At 34.5% G+C, this 25,718-nt stretch overlaps 1 protein-coding gene across 3 annotated transcripts in view; it reads right to left on the bottom strand.

The window, feature by feature from the left end:
• The window catches only part of LOC106130271 (terminal nucleotidyltransferase 5C), a 192,127-nt gene that overhangs the window by 12,382 nt on the left and 154,027 nt on the right, over positions 1-25,718 (bottom strand). The window contains exon 1 of one of the 3 annotated variants that reach the window (XM_013329080.2): positions 14,978-15,186. The exons of the other annotated variants lie outside the window; for them this stretch is intronic. Within the exon in view, the coding sequence (XP_013184534.2) occupies positions 14,978-15,049 (72 nt within the window). The 5' untranslated portion in view covers positions 15,050-15,186. Of the gene's footprint in view, positions 1-14,977; positions 15,187-25,718 lie in introns of those variants that run through there. 3 annotated transcript variants of the gene reach the window in all.

Here is a 25,718-nt window from a genome sequence, read left to right as displayed (position 1 = left end):
CTCTTCTTTACTTCGCTAAATCTAGCAGATAGATAGATTAAATACCTATAAAGTAATGGAAAAAATCATTTAAGTTGAAAATTAGCTTCGTCAACTAAACTAATTCATCAATTCAATTATGGAGTGACGATATTAAGTAGGTACATACAGGTACATTGCCCAATTTATTTTCCTTGCGATTTTTTGTTTTGTAGGTATTTTAATACGAGTACGTCAATTTACCAATGAGTTATACAAACGACTGAACTATTGGATCCTGTTCTTGCTAACATCATTAAAAAACCAACTGAACAAACTTAAAAGTATAATCAGTCACAATAACTATGTTCTCAAACATATTTTCACTTTTATTTAGATCATTATTTTATACTGAATATACCTACTGTAATGAAAATTAAAAATTACTTGGTAGGATCCTTATTTCATAAACAGTAGCAATATTTAATTATTGGCAAGCTAAATTGCTATTAACTTCATTCATTGTATCCTAAGTGGTAATCCGAGTTATAACAAAGACATCCTTTACCATCATGTATACCTTACTACAATCTTGTCTATTTTTTAAGTTATTTATAAATTGTGTGCATGTAAATTATTTTTTACTTTTCAAATGCTTCGATGATCGAATTGCGCTTCGCATTTATGTCACCGACTGTACCAAGCGCAAACGCAGGCTTCACAAACACAATTATATCAATGTGAGTTCAGGTGGAGAGATGACGTAGCAGTATTGTGATCGTTATTTCTTTGTTCAACCCAGCGTGTTTATCGTCATCTTGTTTTCGATATATTGAGCGATCGAGACTTAATTTGTTATGTAATTACTTCGATTGTTTTATTTTTGTTAATCGTCTTTCACGTGCGATATATTTTTTTTTATTTAATCGAATTTAGGTATTTCAAATTTCACTATTTTTCTTATCGAGTATATAAGTGGATAACTTTTCGAGATACCAAAATTTTTTAAGCTTTATTCATTAATTTATATATGGTGTTCATTAATTTAGCGAGTATCATAACATACCTACATAATAAACAACAGTGGGACTTACCACAAATGACTACACTATACGCGCAGACCCGCGCTAAAACTTGTATTTAAACAACATTATAACAAATTCCGAGTTATAAAGTAAGCCTAATTATACCTGTTATATTCAAATCTTTCAATTTTCACGTGAAATATTCGCTATCACATGATATTTTTTATCTTATATAAGATAATTAAATTTTATAAACAACTTATTAAGTGCTGCGAGGAAAAATAACAGCGTTTATCATAACATAACAACGTCTTATCAGAAAGTTTGCAAAGTGATTTATTTTGAACTATCTGTTATTAAATATAGTCCTATATTCGAGTGAAACATGTTGCTTCTCTTTCTTGTTCTGTTTGAAAGTGATGTGATGAAAAGGACGGAAAGATAGGATGCTGGGAAAAGCCAATTGTTTTACAAGTTTATATGCTTTTATTGTTTTAAAAATAACTATTAACTTGGGATTCTCTCTTCTCTTGTATGCGATGGTCTAGCAACCTGTCACTATTTGAATCTCAATTCCTTCATAAATCAATACAGCGGAACTTTGCCTTTCAGTCTTATCAAGACTGTTTACTCTGTTTTCCCTGCAATGGATATAAACGTGACTAATATGTTCGTTTGTATATAAAATATCTATTGTAGCGCTGGCTCATTTTATAAAATAAGACATTTCGGAAAATCGTTACCGCAAAATTCTTAAAATAATCTTTCAGTGTCTAATATCAACTTTTCAGAGCAATTTTGTGAAATATTTGACATCTCGCAAGCACACAACTATTACCGTATCTTATTTCTTTAAAACCGATTCAATTGTTTATAAATAAATTTCAATACTTTTGCATTTGCTATAGTTAGGAATAAATCAAAAGAATTAAACAAAGAATTAAAAATGTAGCAAGTAATGCTTAGACGTATGAACATACATTAATTAATAATAAAAAAAAAGATTAAAAACTAAAATGGACATACATACAAAGACGAACAGATTTAAGTTAAACATAATTAACTTAAAAGCATTCAGCACCCAAGGTCGGCTTTGTCAGCCATTTTGGTAACAACTGAGGAATGTGTGTTTCGAAAACTGGCAACACCATGCGCACGGAGCGTGACCATCGCGATTCGCGCATGATTTAACTGCTCATTAATAAATATTACCATAAGCATTTTACCGCAAATTAAGGAGCGTGTAGAGGTAGGAGTTTATATCATAAGGTATTAATCCTGAATATATAAATACAATTTACTAGGACTATATACCCGAAACCGCCGAGCTTGTATCAAGAGAGTTATGAATGTGGATGAAGCGAAGTAAGTATGCAGAGATCGTGGCAAGTGGAAAGAGGTAGTCTCTGCCTACCCCTCCGGGAAAGAGGCGTGATTTCATGTATGTATGTATGTACTAGGACTATTTATTCTTTCAAATTAAGATAGTAGTAGTCAACAAAGAACTGACGGACTTCAAGCGAAACGACGAAAGAATGAGAATAAACAATGACTAAATAAAAAAAAAACAAGGTAAAGATTTGATAAGCCGAGTGAGCTGTGATGAATACATACATTTTTTTTTTTTAATTTTATAAAAAACAGTACCTTCTATAAAATTATGGCGGATTGACACCTGAACTAGGACTAGTCCTGTATCTCAGGTTATCAACCCTCCACCCCAAGAAAAATGGTCATATTATGTTCACAAGGTTTAATACAAGTATAGGCAAATAAAAGTACGAGCGGTCTAATATGAATTAATACTGGACAAATTCATCGCACATAATTTAAAAAATAAGGAGGACTTAAACGCTTCCAGTGCGAACAAAGATTCACTTCTGTATCATATTTATTTTGAGCGGACAGTACCATTTCGTTTTTCGTATATTTAATGATAATGACCAAGAAATGCAAAAAGCGTGACTAACTTTTGTTCAATGTTAAGGCGGGTTTTCATTCAGTCGTGTTGTAAGACGGAAGGTGGGTAAAAACCGGATTTGACGCAAAAACACAAGGGATAAATGAGATTGATGTAAAATAAATGTCTTTGTAAATGACATTGATCCGGTTAAAAGAAAACTACAATAGTGCAATTCTGATAGCGGGGGTTATTAAAGTCAAGATAAAATGTAAATTATATATAATACGTTATGATTAATGAAATGTTAACTCATTGATTTACTAACTTCAAAGAAATTCAGTTAGAATAAAAAAAACTGCTGAAAAAAGAAAAGGACCATTTCATCTCTTTCCCATGGATGGCGTAAAAGGCGACTAAGAGATAGGCTTATATACTTGGGACTCCTCTTTTAGCCGATGGGCTAGCAACCTGTCACTATTTGAATCTCAATTCTATCATTACGCCGAACAGCTGAGCGTGGCCTTTCAGTTTTTCGATGACTGTCGGCTCTGTCGGCCCCGCGGGCGATAAAGACGTGATTGTAATAAAAAAGGGGTTTAAATATGCTCAGAGTCTCAGACGGACGCATTTTAAGACTTTGGTCTGCAATAGCTCATATAAAAAAACTAATTTATTTAACCTCGGATATCCCTTTTAGACATTGGAACTTTATATCGAAAATGAAACTAAATTTTAATCGCCGGCTGATGCTTAACAGGATATATTAGGTTTAATTGAGCAAACAGATGATCGTAAAACTCGTGCGCAGACGAAGGAAATAAGTAGTGTCGAAATAGTACTCGAATACTTTCGATTTCAAAATCGATTCATTAGTATTCGATTTGATACTGTCTTGAATAATAATGAGAATCGTCGGTCATATCAGTTTTAAGTTTAAAATGAACGAAAGTGTTCTTTAGGTACTGTATTTATAAAAAAATTTTCATGCCGTTTGGTTTCTGGCGACTAAGGGATAGACTTATACACTTGGGGTTCTTCTTGCAGACGATTGGCTAGCAACCTGCCACTATTTGAATCTCAATTCCATCATGAAGCTATACAGGTGAACGTGGCTTTTCAATATTTCGAGACTGTTTGCTCTGTCTACCCCGCAAAGGATATAGACATGAATTTATGTATGTATTTATGAACTTTATATAAAGTGGTATTGTAATTAATCAATTTATTTATGTAGGTACACAAAATTATTTACAGGAACATTCAATACAGTAATCTAGTACAAAGGTGCTACTTATTTAAAAATAAATCTCTTCCAGTAGACCCATGAGAGGAGAGATGAATTTTGGAGCGGTATCAAGTGCTTAATATCTAACCTAAACTCCATAAATTTTAATAATCATTTTAAAATCCTTGTGATTCTCCAGATATTAACAAGTACCTACCCTACCTCTTAATATTTTATTGTAAAAAAGTAAATTTTCAATATATAAATAAATTAAGTAAGCAATCGTTTTATGGTATTGACCTAAGGAATCGATTTATTTTCGATAGCGAATAAGTGAATTCAAAAATAGCGCCCATAAATGACATTCGAATCCGGCCCGGTCTAAAAAGGATACGGCCTATGGAGTTACGTTTCTTTACACGCAACCCACATCTAGACTGGAGTACTTTCGATTTCGTGAGGTCAGTAATTAGCATGGCCTCGGCATACGTGTGTGCTATGCGTAATACGGAACGGAACTTGCTCAGGATAGGTGCGTTTGAACGTAGACGCGGGAATATTGGAATTCACTTTCTTTTTTTTTTTACTAAATTCTTTTGTTGTTTTTCTTAATGGCCAATACGACCAAAATTTACCTATAATTGTCAATTTTTAATTAAGTACTAGCAATTTGGAAAACTTATTTAATCTATAAATATTGATTGTCCCATAGTTATCAAAATATTACAAGACAATAGAAATGTCATACATACATAATAATACATACATAAAATCACGCCTCTTTCCCGGAGGGGTAGGCAGAGACTACCTCTTTCCACTTGCCACGATCTCTGCATACTTCTTTCGCTTCGTCCACATTCATAACTCTCTTCATACAAGCTCGGCGGTTTCGGGTACTTTTGACCTGACCCTTTACCAGGACGTCCTTAATTTGATCAAGATACGTTCGTCTAGGTCTTCCCACTCCGACCTTTCCCTCCACACTCTCCTTGTATATCTGCTTAGTCAACCTGCTTTCATTCATCCTCTCCACATGACCGAACCATCTTAACATACCCTTTTCTATTCCTGTAACTACATCTTCTTTCACATCACAACATTCCCTTATCACGCTGTTCCTTATCCTGTCACTCAATTTCACACCCATCATACTCCTTAACGCTCTCATTTCCACTGCATTTATTCTGCTTTCATGCTTCTTTTGCCATACCCAACTTTCACTCCCATACATTAATGTCGGGACCAACACGCCCCTGTGCACAGCCAGTCGAGCCTTTTTGGATAGTTTCTGACTGCTCATAAAGGCATGCAAAGCTCCATTCACCATGTTCCCCGCGTTCACTCTCCTTTCAATATCACTATCATACTTGCCATCTGATGTAAACTTTGATCCTAGATATACAAACTCTTTCACTTGCTCCACTTTTTCTCCTCCAATCAAAATATTACATGCTGTCATTTCTTTCTCCATTTCAAAAACCAGTGTTTTAGTTTTACTTACGTTCACTTTCATTCCTTTCTCTTTTAAAGCTTCATGCATACAGTTTACCATCTCCTGTAACTCCTCCGCTGATGACGCCAGTATAACCTGATCGTCGGCATAGAGCAGACATTTGACGAGTAACTCATTCATCCTTAATCCACTTTTAGACTCTTTCAAATCTGTCAAACAGCTATCCATAAATAGGTTGAACAGCCACGGTGACGCAACACATCCTTGCCTAACGCCTTTCTCAATCTTAAACCATTCAGTGTGCGCTCCGTTTATCCTGACACAAGCACTCGAATCCTCATATAAGGATTTCAGTGCTCGTATTAAGAGACTGCTCACCCCATGCATAGAAAGTGCTGACCACAATTCATTCCTCTCAACTCTGTCATAGGCCTTTTCCAGATCTACGAATGTGCAATAGACTTAGAAATGTCATATTTATTAAAAACTAAAAAAAATATGTGTCGCCGCCTTGTATTGACAATTATTCCGCTGTTGAGTTCTCGTTTATTATTCCAAATTACAGGCACGTTATAAAATAAAATTTTCCGAATAGTTTAAAATTGTTATCTTCCGTACAAAATTCACCTGATTATTTAACGCTATCAATAGTAACTATGTACCTAATGACCAATGTTCATAAAGACTTATTCTTATAAATAAAAAATGTATTAAATTAATTGCGTTATAATGAGGCAATGGGAAAGAGACGAAATTATGTTAACCAGAAATCTGATATCATTATCATAAACCGAAAATAACATACCTATAACAATAAATCAAACCAGTTTTAAAATAAACAGTGTAAATGTTAATTTGTAATTTAAATCGAACTATTTAAGTTTCTTTTGTTTTTGTTTTTAATCGAAATGTCGGTAGGTCTATAACGACCGGTTGATATCGCTCGGTTAGCGCTCTAAGGTCATTTTGTTGAGACTATTTATCCTTCTTTGTCTGATTTTTAATTGAATTGAGACTAGTTTGTAGAGTACTCATTTCATGTCTAAGAATACGTCAAACTGTTTTAAATTTAATATACTGTAATTTTTCTTAAATGCCGTCTGGTTATCGGCACATTAGAATAGGACCACTCCATATCTTTTCCATTGATGTCGTAAAATGCGACCAGGGGAAAGGCTTGGGACTTGGGATTCTCCTTATAACCGATGGACTAGCAACCTGTAACTATTTGAATCTAAATTCCATCTTAAGCCGAACAGCTGAACGTGGCCCGTCAGTCTTTTTTAAAACTCATGGCTCTGTCTGATCCCATAAGGGATATAGACGTGATGATATTGTATTTTGTACGTTAGGTACTACTATGTTTTTTTTAATAAGTTGATGATCAACCAAAACAAAGAGCTGGTCTACAAACTCTTTTGTTTAATAAATAAATGTAAAAATATTATAAGAAAAGTATATACAAAATTGGTAATAGAACTAGGGGCTCGTGGCGCCCGGTACACAATTACTTCTTAGTATTTTACAAACAAATCTTAGTTGTTATATTTTTGATAACTTATCTGTCTTACAAAGTAGCGTCCATGAAAGAAGTTTTACATAGAACAAGCCTTGAACTTACTACTTCAAAGAGATGTTTCATGTTTAATTGCTGGATAAATTTATTTAAGTTCTGAATTATTATTTGTTGTAACATTTAGAAATATTTATGGAACAGTTAAAAAACTGTGAAATATAAATTCCATATTATATTTATACGTGATACAACGTACGCTGTTTTTTCTAAAGCTGTCAAATAGAACTCTGTTTTGTGATTTATTATGAAAACTTTATGCTGATTAATTATAAACAGTTGCGTCGTCACATTAATTATCATCAGCATTTACCACTTCTATAGTATTGTGTTATACAGTATTCTATATTTAGACAAAATATTCTTAAAAAAAAATTCCTGGTAACAACATTATTAGCCAGTGTTATCAGCGAAAATTCACAAATAAAATCTACATTCGAAATACTAATTCGTTTTTCAACTTCCTTTGTTAATTCACATTGCGGTGTCACTAACCGCCTAATTCACGGCTGTGTTATTTTTTAACTTTATTTTTTAAACTTTGGCCGTGTCATGGTCAGAGCGATTTTAGATACGATTATAAATGTTGCCAGATTTGACCGATTGCAAAAAGTTTACATAACTACCGCTCTTTCCTTGATATTTTAAAACTGATAGTAATGGTTTTTGAAAATGTAGCAACACGTCTGTGTAAATCTCAGATTGTTAGCTGCAAATTAAAATGATTATAACTAATGAGTTTTATGTTAAAGCGTATATTAGAACAATAATGACATATGTAATAACAAAATCCATAGACATAAATACGTTTTTAAATCAGAAATTATGTACCAACGATTCTGCAATTATAAAGCTTAATGAAAATACAATTTTTACATAACCTACGTTGTGCTATGGCAATATACAGTAAAAGTAACAATTTATATGAACTTAACCAAATACATATTTTCTATATTTTTTACTTTCATTGCTACTTACCAAAAACTATAATAAATATTAATAACTATAATCAATTTACTATTTACTATTTATTATAAAGACAAGTCACCCTATTTTTTCTATCTGTACCTATGTATATAAGCGCTAATCTCATAAAGTTGTGGACATATTTTGTTCCTGTTTGAAACGTAGGGAAGAGAGTTTTTTGGGACTGGTCGCTAGTTCATTAAAAATACCTAGGTATTTCTGGTAAAAGTTAATTTTAGAAAAAAAATTTCTTCCATATTCAAATGCCCCAATTTTGAAAACGTTTCAGTAATATGACAACCTTTCATTGAAACTATGGTAAAACAATATTTCAAGACATACACCTCGTGCCAACAGTTTCCTCACTCGGGAATGCTAGAACGCGTTTAGTATTCGTTGTGCGACAGTTATTCGTGAATTTTCCTTATAAGGCGCCCCTTGATCTAGAATCGAGGACGAGGGCCGATTTCAAGGTGACGTCAGTCTATTGAACAAACTACCTTGAGAAAATAATAGTACATTTCTTTGGTTACGCACTGAAACTTGTAATAAAAAGAAAATATAACAAACTAAAATACACAGACATTATATAAAGCAGAGAATGCCTTGTGGTGTTAAGTCCACCTGTTGTACATTTAAGGTGCATTAAATCAATATAGTCATGTAAATATCCCGTGCGGGGAAGACAGAGCCAATAGTCTTGAAAAGACTGACGGGCCACGTTCAGCTGTTTTTGGCTTAATGATAGAATTGAGATTCAAATAGTGACAGGTTGCTAGTCCATCGCCTAAACTAATATTTTGTCAAAATTTTATGAATCTTATTCGACATGATTTTTAAAAAGGAAATTAATCCTAATTTTTTAAACCAACTTCTTTTATGTCAATATGTTATATCACAACTACTTTAAAAAAAAGGTGTAGTAAGGTTTTTGCCCACAAAACAAATACATTTTGGCAATAGAACTAAAGAGTTAACATAAGTAATAGTTTCAGCAATTCAGGTCACATTCATTGTACGAACGTTATAATTGTCGGCACACAGGCGTAGGCGGTTATTTTTATCACATACGATAAAAATAGCTCGTTTTTTTTGTATCTTCTCGAATATATTACTTCAATTATAGCAGGTGAAGTGAATAATAGAGAGTACCTACAGTATAAATAAAACTATAGGAGAGAGAAGGAGACTTACATACATACATACATATGGTCACGTCTATATCCCTTGCGGGGTAAGAGCCAAGTGGGATTCGAACCTGTGCCTTTATGCGCCACACGCATTTCAACCGGGCACCTTACCTATTCGCCCGACGCTACTTTAATAAATAAATACGAGTATCAACGTTAGTATCCTTGGAAAAAGTTTTAAAATGAAACAATATATATTTATTACGTGACATAAAAGTAAAATATTATCTGCGCGTGAATTTTAGGCCGGAGATAGCGATTACCTGGACGTAACAAGACCACGTCGTGTTGATTTTTAATAGGTTGTTACCTATACCTTATTAATTGTCGGTTGATAATGTGTTTCCCTTAAACCGCAGTTCCATTACAAAGTGTAATTAATTACAATTTTATTTGAATTATATTATGAAGTCTCATTAACAAAAGTTTTGATTGACAGTAACATATATTAAGGGCCAGTTTCATTAAAAAATCTAATATTATTTTTTATAATAATGAAAACTTCACCAATTTCCTGTTTGGTTTCCTTCTACCCAAATGTTGACTGGAAGAGATTGCATTAGCGATAAGTCCGCCTTTGTACCATCTATTTCTGTTTTGTATCTTTTATGGTGCACTAAAGAGTTTTATCTATCTGTCTATAAAACACAAATAAAATATTTGTATGAAAATATACACTTAATGATAAAATGATCATCAGATTAACTTTGGTCTTGGGTTAGTACTATTACAATTTAATTATCATGAATATCGAATGAATATCACATATCACAATTCTCGAACTCAGTATGGACAGAGAATATACTATTCTGTCTGATTAAGTATAAAAAAATAATTATTTCACTTCCCGATTTGAGTTACAATTTGCATACACGTGTAAGTTAAATGACGGAATGATAGTTAAATTAAATACTTTGCATTTATTTACTACACCTACAATAGCTACACGTAGAAGGGCAGTTTTTTTATTTTGTTCTTTTTTTTTAAATTTGTCTCTGTCTCTGTGCCAGATATAATCAAAATACGGTCAAGTAGATATTAAGTTTTTTTTTTTGTTTAAAAAAAGAAGCGATTCCTTTCTTTTTTTAATACTAGTGTAGACGAACGTAAGTTTTTCGTAAACATTGATGCATACAGCTTCACACAAAGAGTTATGCCATCTTTCCACGCAAGCGAAAGCCTCGGCCTTGACCTTCAAAACCTGTCTGTCTGCACTCGATCTATATTCCCTTTCCCGTCTCCGATTTTACGTTTTTTTTTCTGACCGTGATTGTGATTTATGCTTCGATGGAAAATTAAACTGATTTTTGGGCCTCTTCAACGCCATGTTATTATTATGACTCTTGACAGATATTACGACAAACTTTATCTCTTCATAAGTTTTATATTAATGTTGATATTTTTTTAATGGTTTAGATTTCGTTTACAATTAATTGTTATGATAAGTATTGTTACGTAAAATGTTATGGTCAATGTATGGAAAATATAACATAAGATTATTTATATCCGACCTGTAAGGTTAGGAAAACAAGCTGTTAATTTTTTAAAACATCACTCTAACTGATAACGTTAGGAATGATATGTAAGGTCATGGTGTACACATCAATAATAACCATGACTTCGATAGCATGTCATCATTATTATATAACACATGTATGTATGAGATAAAAAGTATGTCAATCAGCTTTTCCGACTATTGTCAAAAAAGCTGATTGAGGTATCTCGTGACCGGAGGGCTGGAAATTATCTGGCTCAGAGAATCAGCATTGCCATTCAAATTGGCAATGCTGCCAGCTTTCTAGGCACACTCCCGCATGTTGATGCTATGCAGGGACTGTACAATTTATAAATTAAATTTTAGTTTGTACTCATCTTTTTTTTTATAAGTAGTTTTAGTTTTAAACTAATTAGTTTGTAAGTATCTTTTTTCTTTCTTTTTATAAGTAGTTTTAGCTTTAGTTTTAATTTGATTTAATTTAAAAGTACCTATGTATCTGAAGTCTTAATTGTGAAGTCAGTTTTTTGGCGCTGGGAATCGAACCACTCCACAAAATTCTTCGATGAATCTACCAAAGTATTTCGACATACTCAACCTACATCATAAAAGAGGGTGCGGCATTTCGTGATGCTCGGATCCTTGGTAGACAAGTGTATCAATTCTGACTGCACAAACTTTGTATATATATATATATAAATATAGATAGCGGATGTTCCGTTTGTATGTAGGACACACGATGCATTTTGTAATTGTTGTCCAATGCCAGTCTATAACCTTACTTTTGCTTCATAGATTCTTGATCCAATTTAAATTACAAGACTATTAGGATATCGTTTTAGAACATGTTTTTATTGCAAATTTAAATAACATGGTTGTTATTTATACGAGATGGCCTAGACGAACGTACCTTGATCAAATCGGAGACGTTCTAGCAAAAGGTCAGGTCAAGAGTACCCGAAACCTACGGGCTTGCATGACGAGAGTTATGAATGTGGATGAAGCGAAAACAGTAAGCGGGGATCGTGGCAAGTGAAAAGATGTGGTCTCTGCCTACCCCTCCGGGAAAGAGGCGTAATTTATGTATGCATGAAAATAATAACCAACAAAAATATAACTTGAATCAAAACAGTTTTAAAATCTGTGAGCTGAAAACTCTCCTTTTTTTTTTGACAAAGACATAATTATGTATTCTATTTTTAAACAAAATGTGTGTCACGGGAATGAACTACTTTCTATTTTAAGACCCTAAATTATACGTTAAGGAGTTTGGGTTTAAGAAAAGAACTCCCCACGGGAACAAAACCTCTGGAAAAAGTTAGTTTTTAATTTAACTAAAACAGAACATACACAGATTTGATGGACTTTCGAATATAAGACCCCGAAAGCAAATAAAGTTTAAAGATTTTTTCTTTCAAACTTATATACGATATTTGGATCACCAATTAGCTAAAGCAGCCTTTAAAATAACTATCCTTTGTTCTTCAATTGTGTAATTATTTCGAGATAATTTTGCATGCATGCACAAACATCTATACAGCAAAACAATTTAATTTAATAATGCTATAACAATATTTACATTTTTGAACGCAAAACGTTGATAATTTTCAAGACTAAAAATAAATTTAACTTGTTTTAATAATGATTAACTTGTTCCCATTTTTCTGATTAACGTTTCTTTATCGGGTTGTGTATTAACTCTTTATCAAGAAAAAAGTTGAATCAGAGTGTCTGCTGCGAAAATTACTGAGCTGAATCTAGGTTCCTACATCCAGAAGCAGTGTACGCTAACACACCAAAGGAAATCGCGAGGAATCCACTCGTGCGCACGCGCACCCCGCGTGTTAGCCGCGAAACGAAAACGTCGCGTGAGCATCGCTGCGCCAGCGCCGGCTCGCAAGGAATTCCGTCGCCGTTGCCATGTTACCGCTTGCCATTCGATTTATCCGACTTTGAAAAGTTATTCGATTACAATATGATTTGCTTTCAGGTGCCGTCTGGTTCCCGGCGTTTTACTGCAGGACCATTCCATCTCTGATGTTAAATTCTTATCTTTAAAGTTTAGAAGCGTTTACAGACCTGCCTCAGACTGTAACGCCTTAGAAAGAAGAAGAAGTAACTAGCTCAGTTATTCTATCGACATCAATTGACACACCATGTCACTTTCATTTTTTATCGACTGCACACCCAGAAGATAATCATGGTATTTATTAAAAAATATCTTTTATTATGGCTTATAAACTCAGGATTCTTCTTATTAGCGATGGGCTAACAATCTTTCACTATTTGAATTTCAAATTCATCATACAGCTGAACGCGGCCTTTCAGTTTTGTCAGGACTGTTGGTTCTGTCTACCCCGCAAGGGATATAGACGTGATTTGCTGTTTATGTCTTTTGTTCAATTTATTAACAAAAAAGTTAACGGGAAAAGATTCGACATTCGATCAATTTTATTGCAGAAATACCGTCACGAAAATATGAAAACTAAACAAAATGTAGGTAAAAAGATTGCGTCATAGATGTAGTGCAGACGCTCAGACCAACCGTATTAGTTTTATATAGTGAATCATGCACGTGGGGTAACGTTTAATTAGACAATCTAGAATGTTCCAGAAGAATTTAGTATTTTTAATGTAACCCTGGCAATGTTCATTATTCCAAATTCAAAATGAGTAAATTTTTATCTTACCTACATGTCGTGTGCGATTCCTTTATTTTTTTTTAATGTATCAGTTGCTTCTGTTGTACTAAATTACAACTTTATTGCAGCAAAAATAAAAAAAAAAAAATATTCAATACTTAAGCATACTGAACCGCGGTATACCTAGACAGCTGTACCATTATTTATGAAGCCTCTTTATTGTCTATACTTCTCAAAACCAGTCAAAAAAGAATCCGGTTTCTAAAATATTGACTGAACACAAAACGACACTTAAGACTAAAAACAAAAAATAAATTGTTTTATTTATTGATGATTAGGCATTTGTCTTCCATCTCATCGATCCAAAAAGGAACTATCGAAGCGTTTAGTTCGACCATTTTGTATTTCAAAAACAAAAGGGTTAAAATTATTGTTTGCGTCTCGGTGATTGATTTTACTTTGTCGTTATTGGTGAAATAATTTTGATATACCCACTTCTAACAATAAAACTGCAAGATCAAGAGTATATCCAACTATTATCATCAAAAAGTGTATTTGAACGTTTCATATTTACGACTAAACAGATTTTTAGATGAATTTAAACGAAGACATAGTCATAGCACATTGATTCGTAGATTACGGTAACGGTGAAACGTTTTTTTTTTTTCAAACACGAAAACGTATTCCCTGCATTCTTATTTTATATTATTATATTTTTGTTTCATAATTTCCAAATATGAAAAATATTCTGTCGTAAGAGATCCTATTTTTACTTATATTTCAGTGAAAATTCCAGAAATCAAAAACATTTTTTCCGTGTCCATATCTTACAGAAGATAATTGCATTTTTGTGTCAGATTAAGATTATTTCATTAAGATTTATTGTCGTTTAAGTCACATAATTATGTCTAGATAGACATGTTGATACGTGACTGAAATGAGACTTTACGTTCAGAAACTAGTTAACAAGGTCGTTGCGATAACCATACGTACTTTTATCTATTTTTAAACCATTTTGTTAGTATGTTTGTTACATTTTAAATCAAGAATTAAAAAATACTTTGTGTATTAAAAAAATATTTCGTAATTAATTAATAGTTATATATATATACAAACCAATTTTATATATTTTTTTCGTGCGATAACTACTTTTAATAAATATTTAATATATATTAAAATCGGGGTAATACTGTCTTTTTATTAACATTTATTTGACTAAACGTATGTATAAACATTTTTATTTAAAAGCAGCTGTTCTGCAACTTGAACAACATATTGTATATTGCAAATACAATACAAATTAATCAGTCTTAACCCAGACAAAGTCGCCGTCAAAAGCTAGTGACGAATAAATTAATCGTGTCGCAATCGTGTCACTGACAACCGATAAGGGCATCACTTCCGTCCAATTTTCACCTACTATAATAACGAAAGAACGTAAAATACCGACGCGTGTCGAATTACGCGATACGTATAGTAACCAATATCGCATTTTTTCGCACTCTTCGGATACCCGCCACGGCTATTATCACATGATTTTCTCTTACCTTCATGTCGTCGAGCAAATCGCATGCTGAAATCAGCGAAGCGGTGTCCGGAGTCACTTTTATTACGCCCATGGTTATATCACAGTTGATTGATACAGACACTAAGAACCGAATGGTGTTTGGAGTGTCTTCTGATAGAGTGACGCGTGATTCGGTGCGTTTTTTTTTTGGGAGCACTTGCGCAACACGTGCTCACGCGTCGACCGAGCCGCACGGACTGTCGACTGTCGCCGCGGCCGCCATCCAAACCGACGCGGCCAGTGAAAGGGTCGTGACGTCACGCGCACGATAACTCCGCGACTTGTTGCTACACCCGCCGTCCTTGTCGCACCCAACCGATTTGGGTATCGGCGTCCCTTTCTAATAACATGATATTGGTGGCGGTTGATTAAAATGTACGTTCCACGCATTTTTGTAACGTTTGCTTTAAGCGATCACTTTTATCAATAGTATTTTTCGAACCGGTCTATTAAGTGGGAATGTTAAGGTTTTTATTGAAATTGTGTATCCTGTTCGTTCCAGTAAAATGTTTTTGTCGGCGCGTGCGTAGGGGGTCTACGAGGCGCGTAGGCGTAGAGGTCCTACGTGCGTAGCTCGTAGCGTTGCTACGAAACGGGAACGCTACTTTTATTTTTTACTAGAGACCCGCTCCGGTTCGCACGGGTGCAAAATTCGGAAAAAAATATACATAAAAACCTTCCTCTTAAATCATTCTACCTGTTACAAAAAACCGCATCAAAATCCGTTGCGTAATTTTAAAGATTTAAGCATACAGACTAAAATAGCCACTTTGTTTTATACTATGTAGTGACTAGCTGTGCCCGCGACTTCGTCCGCGTGGAATAGTTATTTTAGGCATCATTGAAGAATGAATAACTTTCCCGGTTCTTTTTCACATTTTCCATTATTTCTTTGCTCCTAAAAGTAGCAGCGTGATGTTTTATAGCGATAAATGGTCTATTCAACACAAAAATAATTTTTCAATTCGAATCAGTAATTCCTGAGAGTAGCGCGTTCAAACAAACAAACAAACTCTTCAGCTTTATAATATTAGTATAGATGAAAGATCAAAGAAAAACTCTACTAATAAAAAAGGATTTGTACGTCTTTGTGTTGTTCCAATTTTTATTTTTTTTATTTATGTTCTTTATGTCGATTCAAATGAGGATGCAATATGAACTTGATTTTATTCAAATGCGTTACGTAATCCATAAAAATTGTATTAAGTCTGGTCTGAATAAATAACGAATTAATGCTAATATACTTGTTAGATCGCTAATAGCCGGCTCAATTTTAGGATTTAAGACATTAAACTCCTTTTTTTTTAAATGTCCTTTAATATTTTTTTTTACGAGTAAGATCATTTCTATCGTCAGGCAGACCGACTAATATTACTTAAATGAGTTATTTATTTTATTAGCTAAGTTATAACAGTGATATCAAGTTCGTTTTAATATATATTTTTATATTATTCCGAAACAATTCAAGGCTGTTAACTAAGATAATGAATGTTAAAATTCTTCAGTAGGCATTAATTTATATGTAATCAATATACATACATACATATGGTCACGTGTATATCCCTTGTGGGGAAGACAGAGCCAACAAAATTAAAAGAATTGAGACTCAAATAGTGACAGGTTGCTAGCCCATCTCCTAAAAAAGAATCCCAAGTTTGTAAGCCTATCCCTCAGTCGCCTTTTACAACATCCATTGTAAACCCTTTGCTTTTTACGACATACGTACATATAATCACGTCTTTATCCCTTACGGGGTAGACAGAGCCAATAGTCTCATACTCACAAAGACTGAAAGGCCACGTTTTACGACATCCCTGAGAAAAATATGAAAAATGAAAATGAAAAATGCATTTATTTCTTTAACTACAAAGTGTATACTATACATTGTTAGGATTTTCTATTAAGCAAAGTATACCTATGAAGTTCCAAAGTGCAGGGAACCACACGACACAAACGCACTGTTGTAATAACTTAAAATGACCGTACATTTGCGCAGTGTAAGGTATAATTTGACCGTTGGATCGAAAGGTCTCTTCGTGGCCCTGAACTTATCAACGACTAGATTTTGTTGTGTTGCATAACTTTTTAACAGGTGACAGGTAACGATTGATACACGTGACTTAAGAATATAAAGATTACGTACATAGAAGTCAAGAGTGCTGTGTGGTTCCCGGCACCAGTACCAAAAAGAATAGGACCAGTTCATCTCTATCCCATGGATGTCAAAAACGATTGAGGGATAGGCTTATTAACTTGGGTTTTTTTTTCGTTTTTTAGGCGATGGGCTGAGAATCGAGATTCAAATAGTGACAGGTTGTTAACATCCAAGACTCAGGCTAATCAGAAAAAGTTCCTTTCTCATCGTGCCCTGGCCGGGATTCGAACCGAATCCGGTGTCACAGACAAGCGTACTACCGCTGCGCCACAGAGGCCGCCAGTCAACTGCATCCCTAAGTTGGGATAATTTGCTCGATATAAAATAGGAGACGTTTCTCAATGCGAATCGAGAACAAGAAGCTAAGGCCGATATCACTGACCTTGAGTGACGTATGCATCGAAAGCGAACCTGATTTGTACTGTCACGATGCCCGCCATTTTACTTTTTAGCTCCAATCTATACTTATGTTATAAAGCGGAAGAGTTTGTTTGTTTGAACGTGCTAATCTCAGGAACTACTGGTTTGAATTGAGTAATTCTTTTTGCGTTATAGACTATAGACACTTTATCGAGGAAGGATTTAGGATATATAACATCACGCTGTAACTAAAAGGAGCAAAGAAATAATGATAAATGTAAAAAAAAACCGGGAAAATTATTCATCCTTGAGGGTTTCAATGATACCCATAATAACTATTCCACGCGGATGAAGTCGCAGGGACAGCTAGTATATCATAACCTGTAATAAGACATAGGATACTTTTTATCCCGATATTCCCACCAAAGCTAAACCCTGGGGCGCAGCTAGTATTCAATACTATTTTCATGGATTTACTAGCTGTCCCGGCAAACGTTGTTTCCCTAATATTTTTTAAGTAATTTCTAGTTTAAAAAAAGTTAAGGGTGGACAACCCTTATCACTAAGGGGGTATGGAAAATAGATGTTGGCCGATTCTCAGACCTACTCAAAATGCTCACAAAATTTCATGAGAATCTGTCAAGCCGTTTCGGAGGAGTACGGGAACGAACATTGTGACACGCGAATTTTATATATAAGATGTCAAATTATAAATTTTGCTTGGCGTAAACAATTTATAAAAAAATTAGGTAGCGTCGTTTACCGCGTTCATGTCAACGCCTCCTAAATGTGTCAAGAGTGAGTCGTTATAAAACATGATTCACACATAAATCGATAGCAAATAGATAATCATTTAATTGTTATCAAAAAGATACACGTTATTGCATGTAATTAAATAAATAAATGGAAATTTCTTCGAAAATCCGTATCATTGTGGATACGATGTAAAGCGCCATTTTTATTATTGTGTACATAATAGATACATGAAAATATCGTACTTCCTTGTCAAAGAAATTGAAAGAATAAAGTCTTGCATACATTACTATTAAGGGTCTATTTATCTGCTAAATTATATTAAATCAGTCTTGGCTGTGCCGTGTGGTTCCCGGCACCAATAGAAAAAAGAATAGGATAACTCCATATCTTTTCTATGGATGTCGTAAAAGGCAACTAAGAGATAGGTTTATATACTTGGGATTCTTCTTTTAGGCGATGGGCTAGCAACCTATCACTACTTATTTGAATCTCAATTATATCATTGATCCGAACAGCTGAACGTGGCCTATCAGTTTTTTCAAGACCGTTAGCTCTGTCTACCCCGCAAGGGAAATAGACGTGATTATATGTGTTTACGTATGTCAGTCCAGGCTGTGCCTTCCTGCGCATTACGCGTTTTGGGAACTTTACCGATTCGACCGATGCTTTTGATAAAACACAACTGAATCCCAAATATCAAACAACATACATACATACATATGGTCACGTCCACATTCCTTGTGGGGTAGACAGAGCCAACAATCTTGAAAAAAAAAAACAAATTATCAAACAAATTCATGTCAATATCAATAAGACGAATCTCGCCTTGGTTCGACACTGACACAGTTTTAAATCCACTCATATTATACATTCCATTTTATTGGGGTACCATTCCTCTAGAATTTATGATTTAACAGCCAAAAAAATACATGTGCTGTGTGGTTCTCAGCACTTAAGAATAGGACCACTCTATATAGGCGACTAAGGGTACATGTAATATTATGTAATTAATTATTGATTAACAAAACTACAATTATTGTGATTGGAAAAAAAAATGGTGACTACTTCGACATTCAACATTGTGATAAGAGATTTTTTTGTCTTAATTACATTAATTAGGATGTTGTATAACGTAATTCACTTACCACTAACAGGTGCCAATTATTGAGTGGCCGTACAAACCTGCAACAAAAACAATTAAGTATATGAATAACGATAAAAATATGGGTCAATATGTTCACGAGATAAATAAGAAATTTAAGCTACAGATCCATTGTTACTTGTTCTACGATTTCAAGTTAATGAAATCATAATATCGTGGCAGGTAGACGGCAAGTTGGAAAATTAAAGCCGGAATGTTTTATAAATTCACTAAGCCAAATAGCTGAAGGTGACCTAACAGTCATTTCAAGACTGTTTGTTGGCTCTGTCTTCCCTGCAAGGGATAAAGACTTGAGTGTATGTGTGTATGTTTTAAAAATGGATGTAGTAAAAGGCGACAAAGGGATAGACTAATAAACTACGGATTCTTGTATAAGTGATGGGCTAGCAACCTGCCACTGTTTGAATCTCATACATACATACATAAATCACGCCTTTTTCCCGGAGGGGTACGCAGAGACTACATCTTTCCACTTGCCACGATCTCTGCTTATTTCTTCATCCACATTCAGAACTCTCTTCATGCAAGCTCGGCGGTTTCGGGTACTCTTCATCTGACCTTATGGCAGGAAGTCCTCAATCTGTTCAAGATACATTCGTCTTTAAATGTGTGTAAAAGTGGCCTTTCGGTCTTATCAACACTGTTGGCTCTGTCTAACCCATACAAGTTTAAGCAATAATAAAATAAACATCATAAAAAAGTCGTCCGTGCGTAGCAATGGATCCGTGCCTTAACGTGTATTCTTCCATAGTATTCAGGTCATTCAATCATCAGATGACGGACGAGGGATGAAGGGTGTATCATTCATTGACAAGCCATAAAATGCCATACTAAGTCTTATGGGGTTCCGTATGATGTATAGTGACGTATGGCTAATGCTATCGATTACGTCAAAGTATTATTTTGTAACTAGCTGTGCCCGCGACTTCGTCCGCGTGGAATAGTTATATTGGGCATCATTGAAGCCCTCAAGGATGTATAATTTCCCCCGTTTTTTTTCACATTTTCCATTATTTCTGAGGTGCTTATAGTTGCAGCGTAATGTTATTATTCCTATAGCCTAAAACCTTCCTCGATAAATGGTCTATTCCACGCAAAAAGAATTTTTCAATTCGAACCAGTAGTTCCTGAGATTAGCGCGTTCAAATAAACAAACTCTTCAGCTTTATAATATTAGTATAGATGAAAATATTATAATCGCATTAAAATAAAAATAATCTACGTATTTTCCATGTTATTGTATTTTACTAATTCCAAGTACTTATAAGTATATAGTCTCTTAATGACGAATTAAAATGGAGATAAAATTAAATATATTTTCATACTTACAAAGGTGTAAAAAAAAATGAAGCCCGCGGTAGTGTAGCATCTGCCTTATGTAGTAAAGGGTCCGTGTTCGAATCCCATAGATAAAAGACTTCTACCATCCAATGTTGGCAACATTCTTACATGGCTAAATTTACATACATACATATAATAAAGTCTATATCCTATGCGGGGTAGACAGAGCCAACAGTCTTGAAAAGACTGTAAGGTCACGTTCAGCCGTATGGCTTAATGATGAAATTGAGATTCAAATAGTGACAGGTTGTTAGCCCATCGCCTAAAAGAAGCCTAGCCAATCCATTCATCCCAAGTTTATGAACCTATCCCTTAGTCGCCTTTTACGACATCTATAGGAAAGAGATGGAGTGGGACCTATTCTTTTTTCTATTTGATGTGAGGAACTACAAGGCACTTATTATATAAATTAATTAATTTTTACAGTAACAAAAATATTTAATGCTCCGTTTTGTTTTCAGTTTGGAAAGTCATCGAAGGAGTGCACATACATATATGTATTTTGTTTTTGGACTAAATTTTATAAGCGTTATGGTTTCAAGGTGATAAAAATATTATCACCGTCGCGTGGGACCTGTGGTTACTGATAACAAATAAATTTATAGATAAAATTATCCTTGTACAATGTAGACATCAAATATTACACTATTTTTCACACACAACGACGAACTTTTAATAAAACACAGAAAATGTATAGAAATGTAATGACGGTCTCTGTGGCGCAGCGGTAGTACGCTTGTCTGTGACATCGGAGGTCCCGGGTTCGAATCCCGGTCGGGGCATGATGAGAAAAGAACTTTTTCTGATTGGCCTGGGTCTTGGATGTTTATCTTTATAAGTATTTATTTTAAAATATAGTATCGTTGAGTTAGTATCTCGAAACACAAGTCTCGAACTTACATTGAGCCTCAATGTAAGTTCGAGACTTGTGTTTCGAGAACTCAATCTGTGTAATTTGTATATATTTATTTATTAATGTAGTTTACATACACGTCAGAGGCGTTTGTTTGTTTAAAGACTAGATAAAAAATTTAAAAATCAGTGATGTTCGTAATAGCATAATTAACCAATCAATGGGATTGGAATGGGAATTTAAAAAAAAACAATGGGATTCGAACATAAACACCTCGCTTCAAATGTGCGATAACTTGACTACACCACCGCCGGCTCAATTTGTTTTAATTCTTTACACTTTTTTTTTGCCAATTTAAATAGTTTCGATTATAATTTGATTAAACATTACATTTACATTTCCTATTCAAAAGCGGTTTACAACAAAAAATAATAAATTGTGCAACAAAAAATTTGTTATGTACCTACAATAAAGTATTTTACAAACAAACAAACTAATGTACCAAGTATACACTACACGTGTCCGTTATAAGGGCCGTTCTACATCCGCGTGTTTGCACCAAATGCCAATCTAGGCCCTGCAAGGACGAAGCATATCCGCGAGCGAGTTATATATCGTATACTATTTTAATAAAGGTGCATAAATATATACAGACAAACTAGCGACCCGCCCCGGCTTCGCACGGGTGCAAAATTGTAAATGTTATTATACATAAAAACCTTCCTCTTGAATCACTCTACCTGTTACAAAAAACCGCATCAAAATCCGTTGCGTAATTTTAAACATTTAAGCATACAGACAGACTAAAATAGCGACTTTGTTTTATACTATGTAGTGATAAACAAATTTCATTCAAACGCAATATTTAACATTTATTATACATATATAAATTAATATAAACATAAATACATTAAATTATTACATAAGGCTGCAACCTGTCTCTATTTGAATCTCAATTCTATCATCAAACCAAAAAGCTGAACGTGACATATCAGTTTTCAAGACTGTTGGCTCTGTTTACCCTGCAAGGGATTTAGATGTGGCTATATGTATGTATGTACATATGTATGTATAAGTACATTCAAACATACATCACGCCTCTTTCTCGGAGGCCAAGTCTACATCTTTCCACTTGCAACTTTCATGTGGATTCATAATTCTCGAAATTTAAAGTTTCAAAATACTCGTATGAATGCTATTACCATAAGTCTGATCTTAGATATATAAAAAAAAAAGAATATCACGGCTAACACTATTTCTGAATGTTATTGTTCTATGTTTGAAACCATGGTTGCATGAAGAGAGTTATGAATGTGGATGAAGCGAAGGAAGTATGCAGCGATCGTGGCAAGTGGACAGATGTAGTCTCTGCCTACCCCTCCGTGAAAGAGGCGTTATTTTATGTATGTATGTTGAGCCGTGTGGTTCCCGGCTCCATTACAAAAAAGAATAGGACCAATACATCTCTTTCCCACGGATGTCATAAAAGGCGACTAAGGGATAGGCTTATAAACTTGGTACTCCTCTTTTAGGCGATGGGCTAGCAACCTGTCACTATTTGAATCTCAATTCTATCACTAAGCCAAACAGCTGAGCGTGGCCTTTCAGTCTTTTCAATACTGGTGGCTCTGTCTACCCCGCTAGGGATATAGACGTGATCATATGCATGTATGTATGTTGAAACCACATTTTTGTTCGTACGTAGGTTTCGGCCGGGTGTATATCGCTCTGTTGTAATAAGTTGGGGCACAATATGGTCTCTATCTGTCTATTGAGAAACAATTACATGTTGTAATGGTTCACATTAATGTCAGCATACATATAACTAATCACGCCTCACTTCTTATCCCTGGAATTACTGGGATTTAATCGCTACCATTTTTTTTAACTTGTGGAAAGACCCGGCTTCCCGCCCGGCTACGGGATGTTTATGTGGACCTTTTTTTAACGTGTGGAAAGATCTTCGTCTACCCGGCTGGCTACTGGAAGCCAGACGGGTTATGTGGGGTTCGAACCTACTAAAATCACACGGTGCCATCGCCTACCGCTTTGGAGTCAGGAGCTTGGGCTACCCTCACTCACATTCCTGACGCGGCGGCCGCTTCCACGGCGGCCTCGGCTCGGCCGCTCTCCACGGAGCGGCCAGCGGGGTGACCCGTCGGCCTTTAATTCTACCCGCTTGGGGACTCCTGGCATAAGCGCCTACTGATTCCACTATGGGACAACTCAATGTGACTACTGGGTTATTTGTTTATTTAATGCTTACATATACATACATATGTTCACGTCTATATCCCTTGCGGGGTAGACAGAGCCAACAGTCTTGAAAGGACTGAATGGCCACGTTCAGCTATTTGGCTTAATGATAGAATTGAGATTCAAATAGTGAGAGGTTGCTAGCCCATCGCCTAAAAAAGAATCCCAAGCCTATCCCTTAGTCGCCCTTTACGACATCCATGGGAAAGAGATGGAATGGTCCTATTCTTTTTTGTATTGGTGCCGGGAACCACACGGCACCTACTACTAACCACACTATTTAATACTTCATTGCACAAAATAAAAATGTATAGCACAATTGACGGACTTAACGCTAGAAGCATTATCTACCAGTCAACCATTGGGTTTATTATAATTATTTTATTTCATATTTTGTGTAGGTAAAAATATATTTATTTAGTTTGACCCCACATAAACCCATAAAGTTCTCTGCCAGAACCAATGGTTGATTGGTAGATAATGCTTTTAGCATAAAGTCCGCCAATTGTGCTATACATTTGTATTATTACAAATGAAATTTAAATCAATAAATGAATATGTATGTATGTATGTTGTTCCGCAGGTCAAATCATAGTTAGATTGTTTTAAGAACCATTTACAATAACATATAATATTGTACGTCACTTAAAAAATAGGTACCCTGATAATTTTGTACAAATTCAGGTTCATTATACTTTATCGCTTGTTTTCATAGCAACATGGTAGTAAAATGTGTTTTACATAAAGGTTAAATGCATTAACGATAAATAACATACTGTAATAATTAGGCGTTGACTAGTACCTACCATATTTCTTTCTTGTTTTAATTTTTTTATTTATATATGATTTTAAAGCATTTTGCTACACTCATCTGAAAACATATTAGGTAATGGTCTAAAGTAACTACTTAAATTAGATTTTGTACAAGATATATGAATGTATGTTTTCTAAATAAAATAAGTTTAATGAAGACGAACTTATAATAGATTATTATCCTGACAGAGCCAACAATCTTGAAAAGACTGATAGGCCACGTTCAGCTGTTAAGCTTAAAGATAGAAATGAGATGATTGCTATCCTGAAATTATTTGAAGTAGCAGGTTAGCAATCATCATCTAAAAGAAGAATCCCAAGTTTAAAAGTCGCCTTTTACGATATCGATTTTTTAAATAGTAGATATAATAGAATATGTGGTCATATTCTCTTTTTTTTACTAGTGCCGCAAACCACACGGCACATAATAAACAAATAAAGTTAAAATTTATATACATTTTGCTGTATTTCATGATCCATCGAGCGTTACAAAAATAAAAGCCAGAGAAATGCCCATGACTTTGGAGCGTGGAGCAGATAAGTTAACGATTTGATAAGCACTGATAAGGGACCACTTGCGATACTATGTATTTGGTAAACAAAGATTTGTATGCATCCAAGGCCGTTGGAAATTTTATGTCAGAGACAAGTGATATTGTTTTAGCGCATAGACAAAGATGCAGTTAGATCACAGATAATAATTATTCAGGTGACTGGTACCTAACTCTTTTTAATAAAATATTAAATTTTATTAGTCCGCAACCACGATTTTTAATAAATTTCAAACTTCCTGCCTTAGTGTAGTATCTAAATGTAATCTTTCAGTCTTGTGTTGGCTCTGTCTGTATGTAGATTCAAACTATTATATTTAGTCCAAGAAGATGACACAATTTTTTTTAAATAAAATAATTATAATAAACATTCATAAATATGGTCACGTCTATATCCCTTGCGGGGTAGACAGAGCCAACAGTCTTGAAAAGACTGAATGGCCACGTTCAGGTATTTGGCTTAATAATAGAATT

This window comes from Amyelois transitella, chromosome 9, assembly GCF_032362555.1.
Source record: "Amyelois transitella isolate CPQ chromosome 9, ilAmyTran1.1, whole genome shotgun sequence".
Classification (NCBI taxonomy): Eukaryota; Metazoa; Arthropoda; class Insecta; order Lepidoptera; family Pyralidae; genus Amyelois; species Amyelois transitella.
This window is presented reverse-complemented; position numbering and strand designations above follow the sequence as displayed.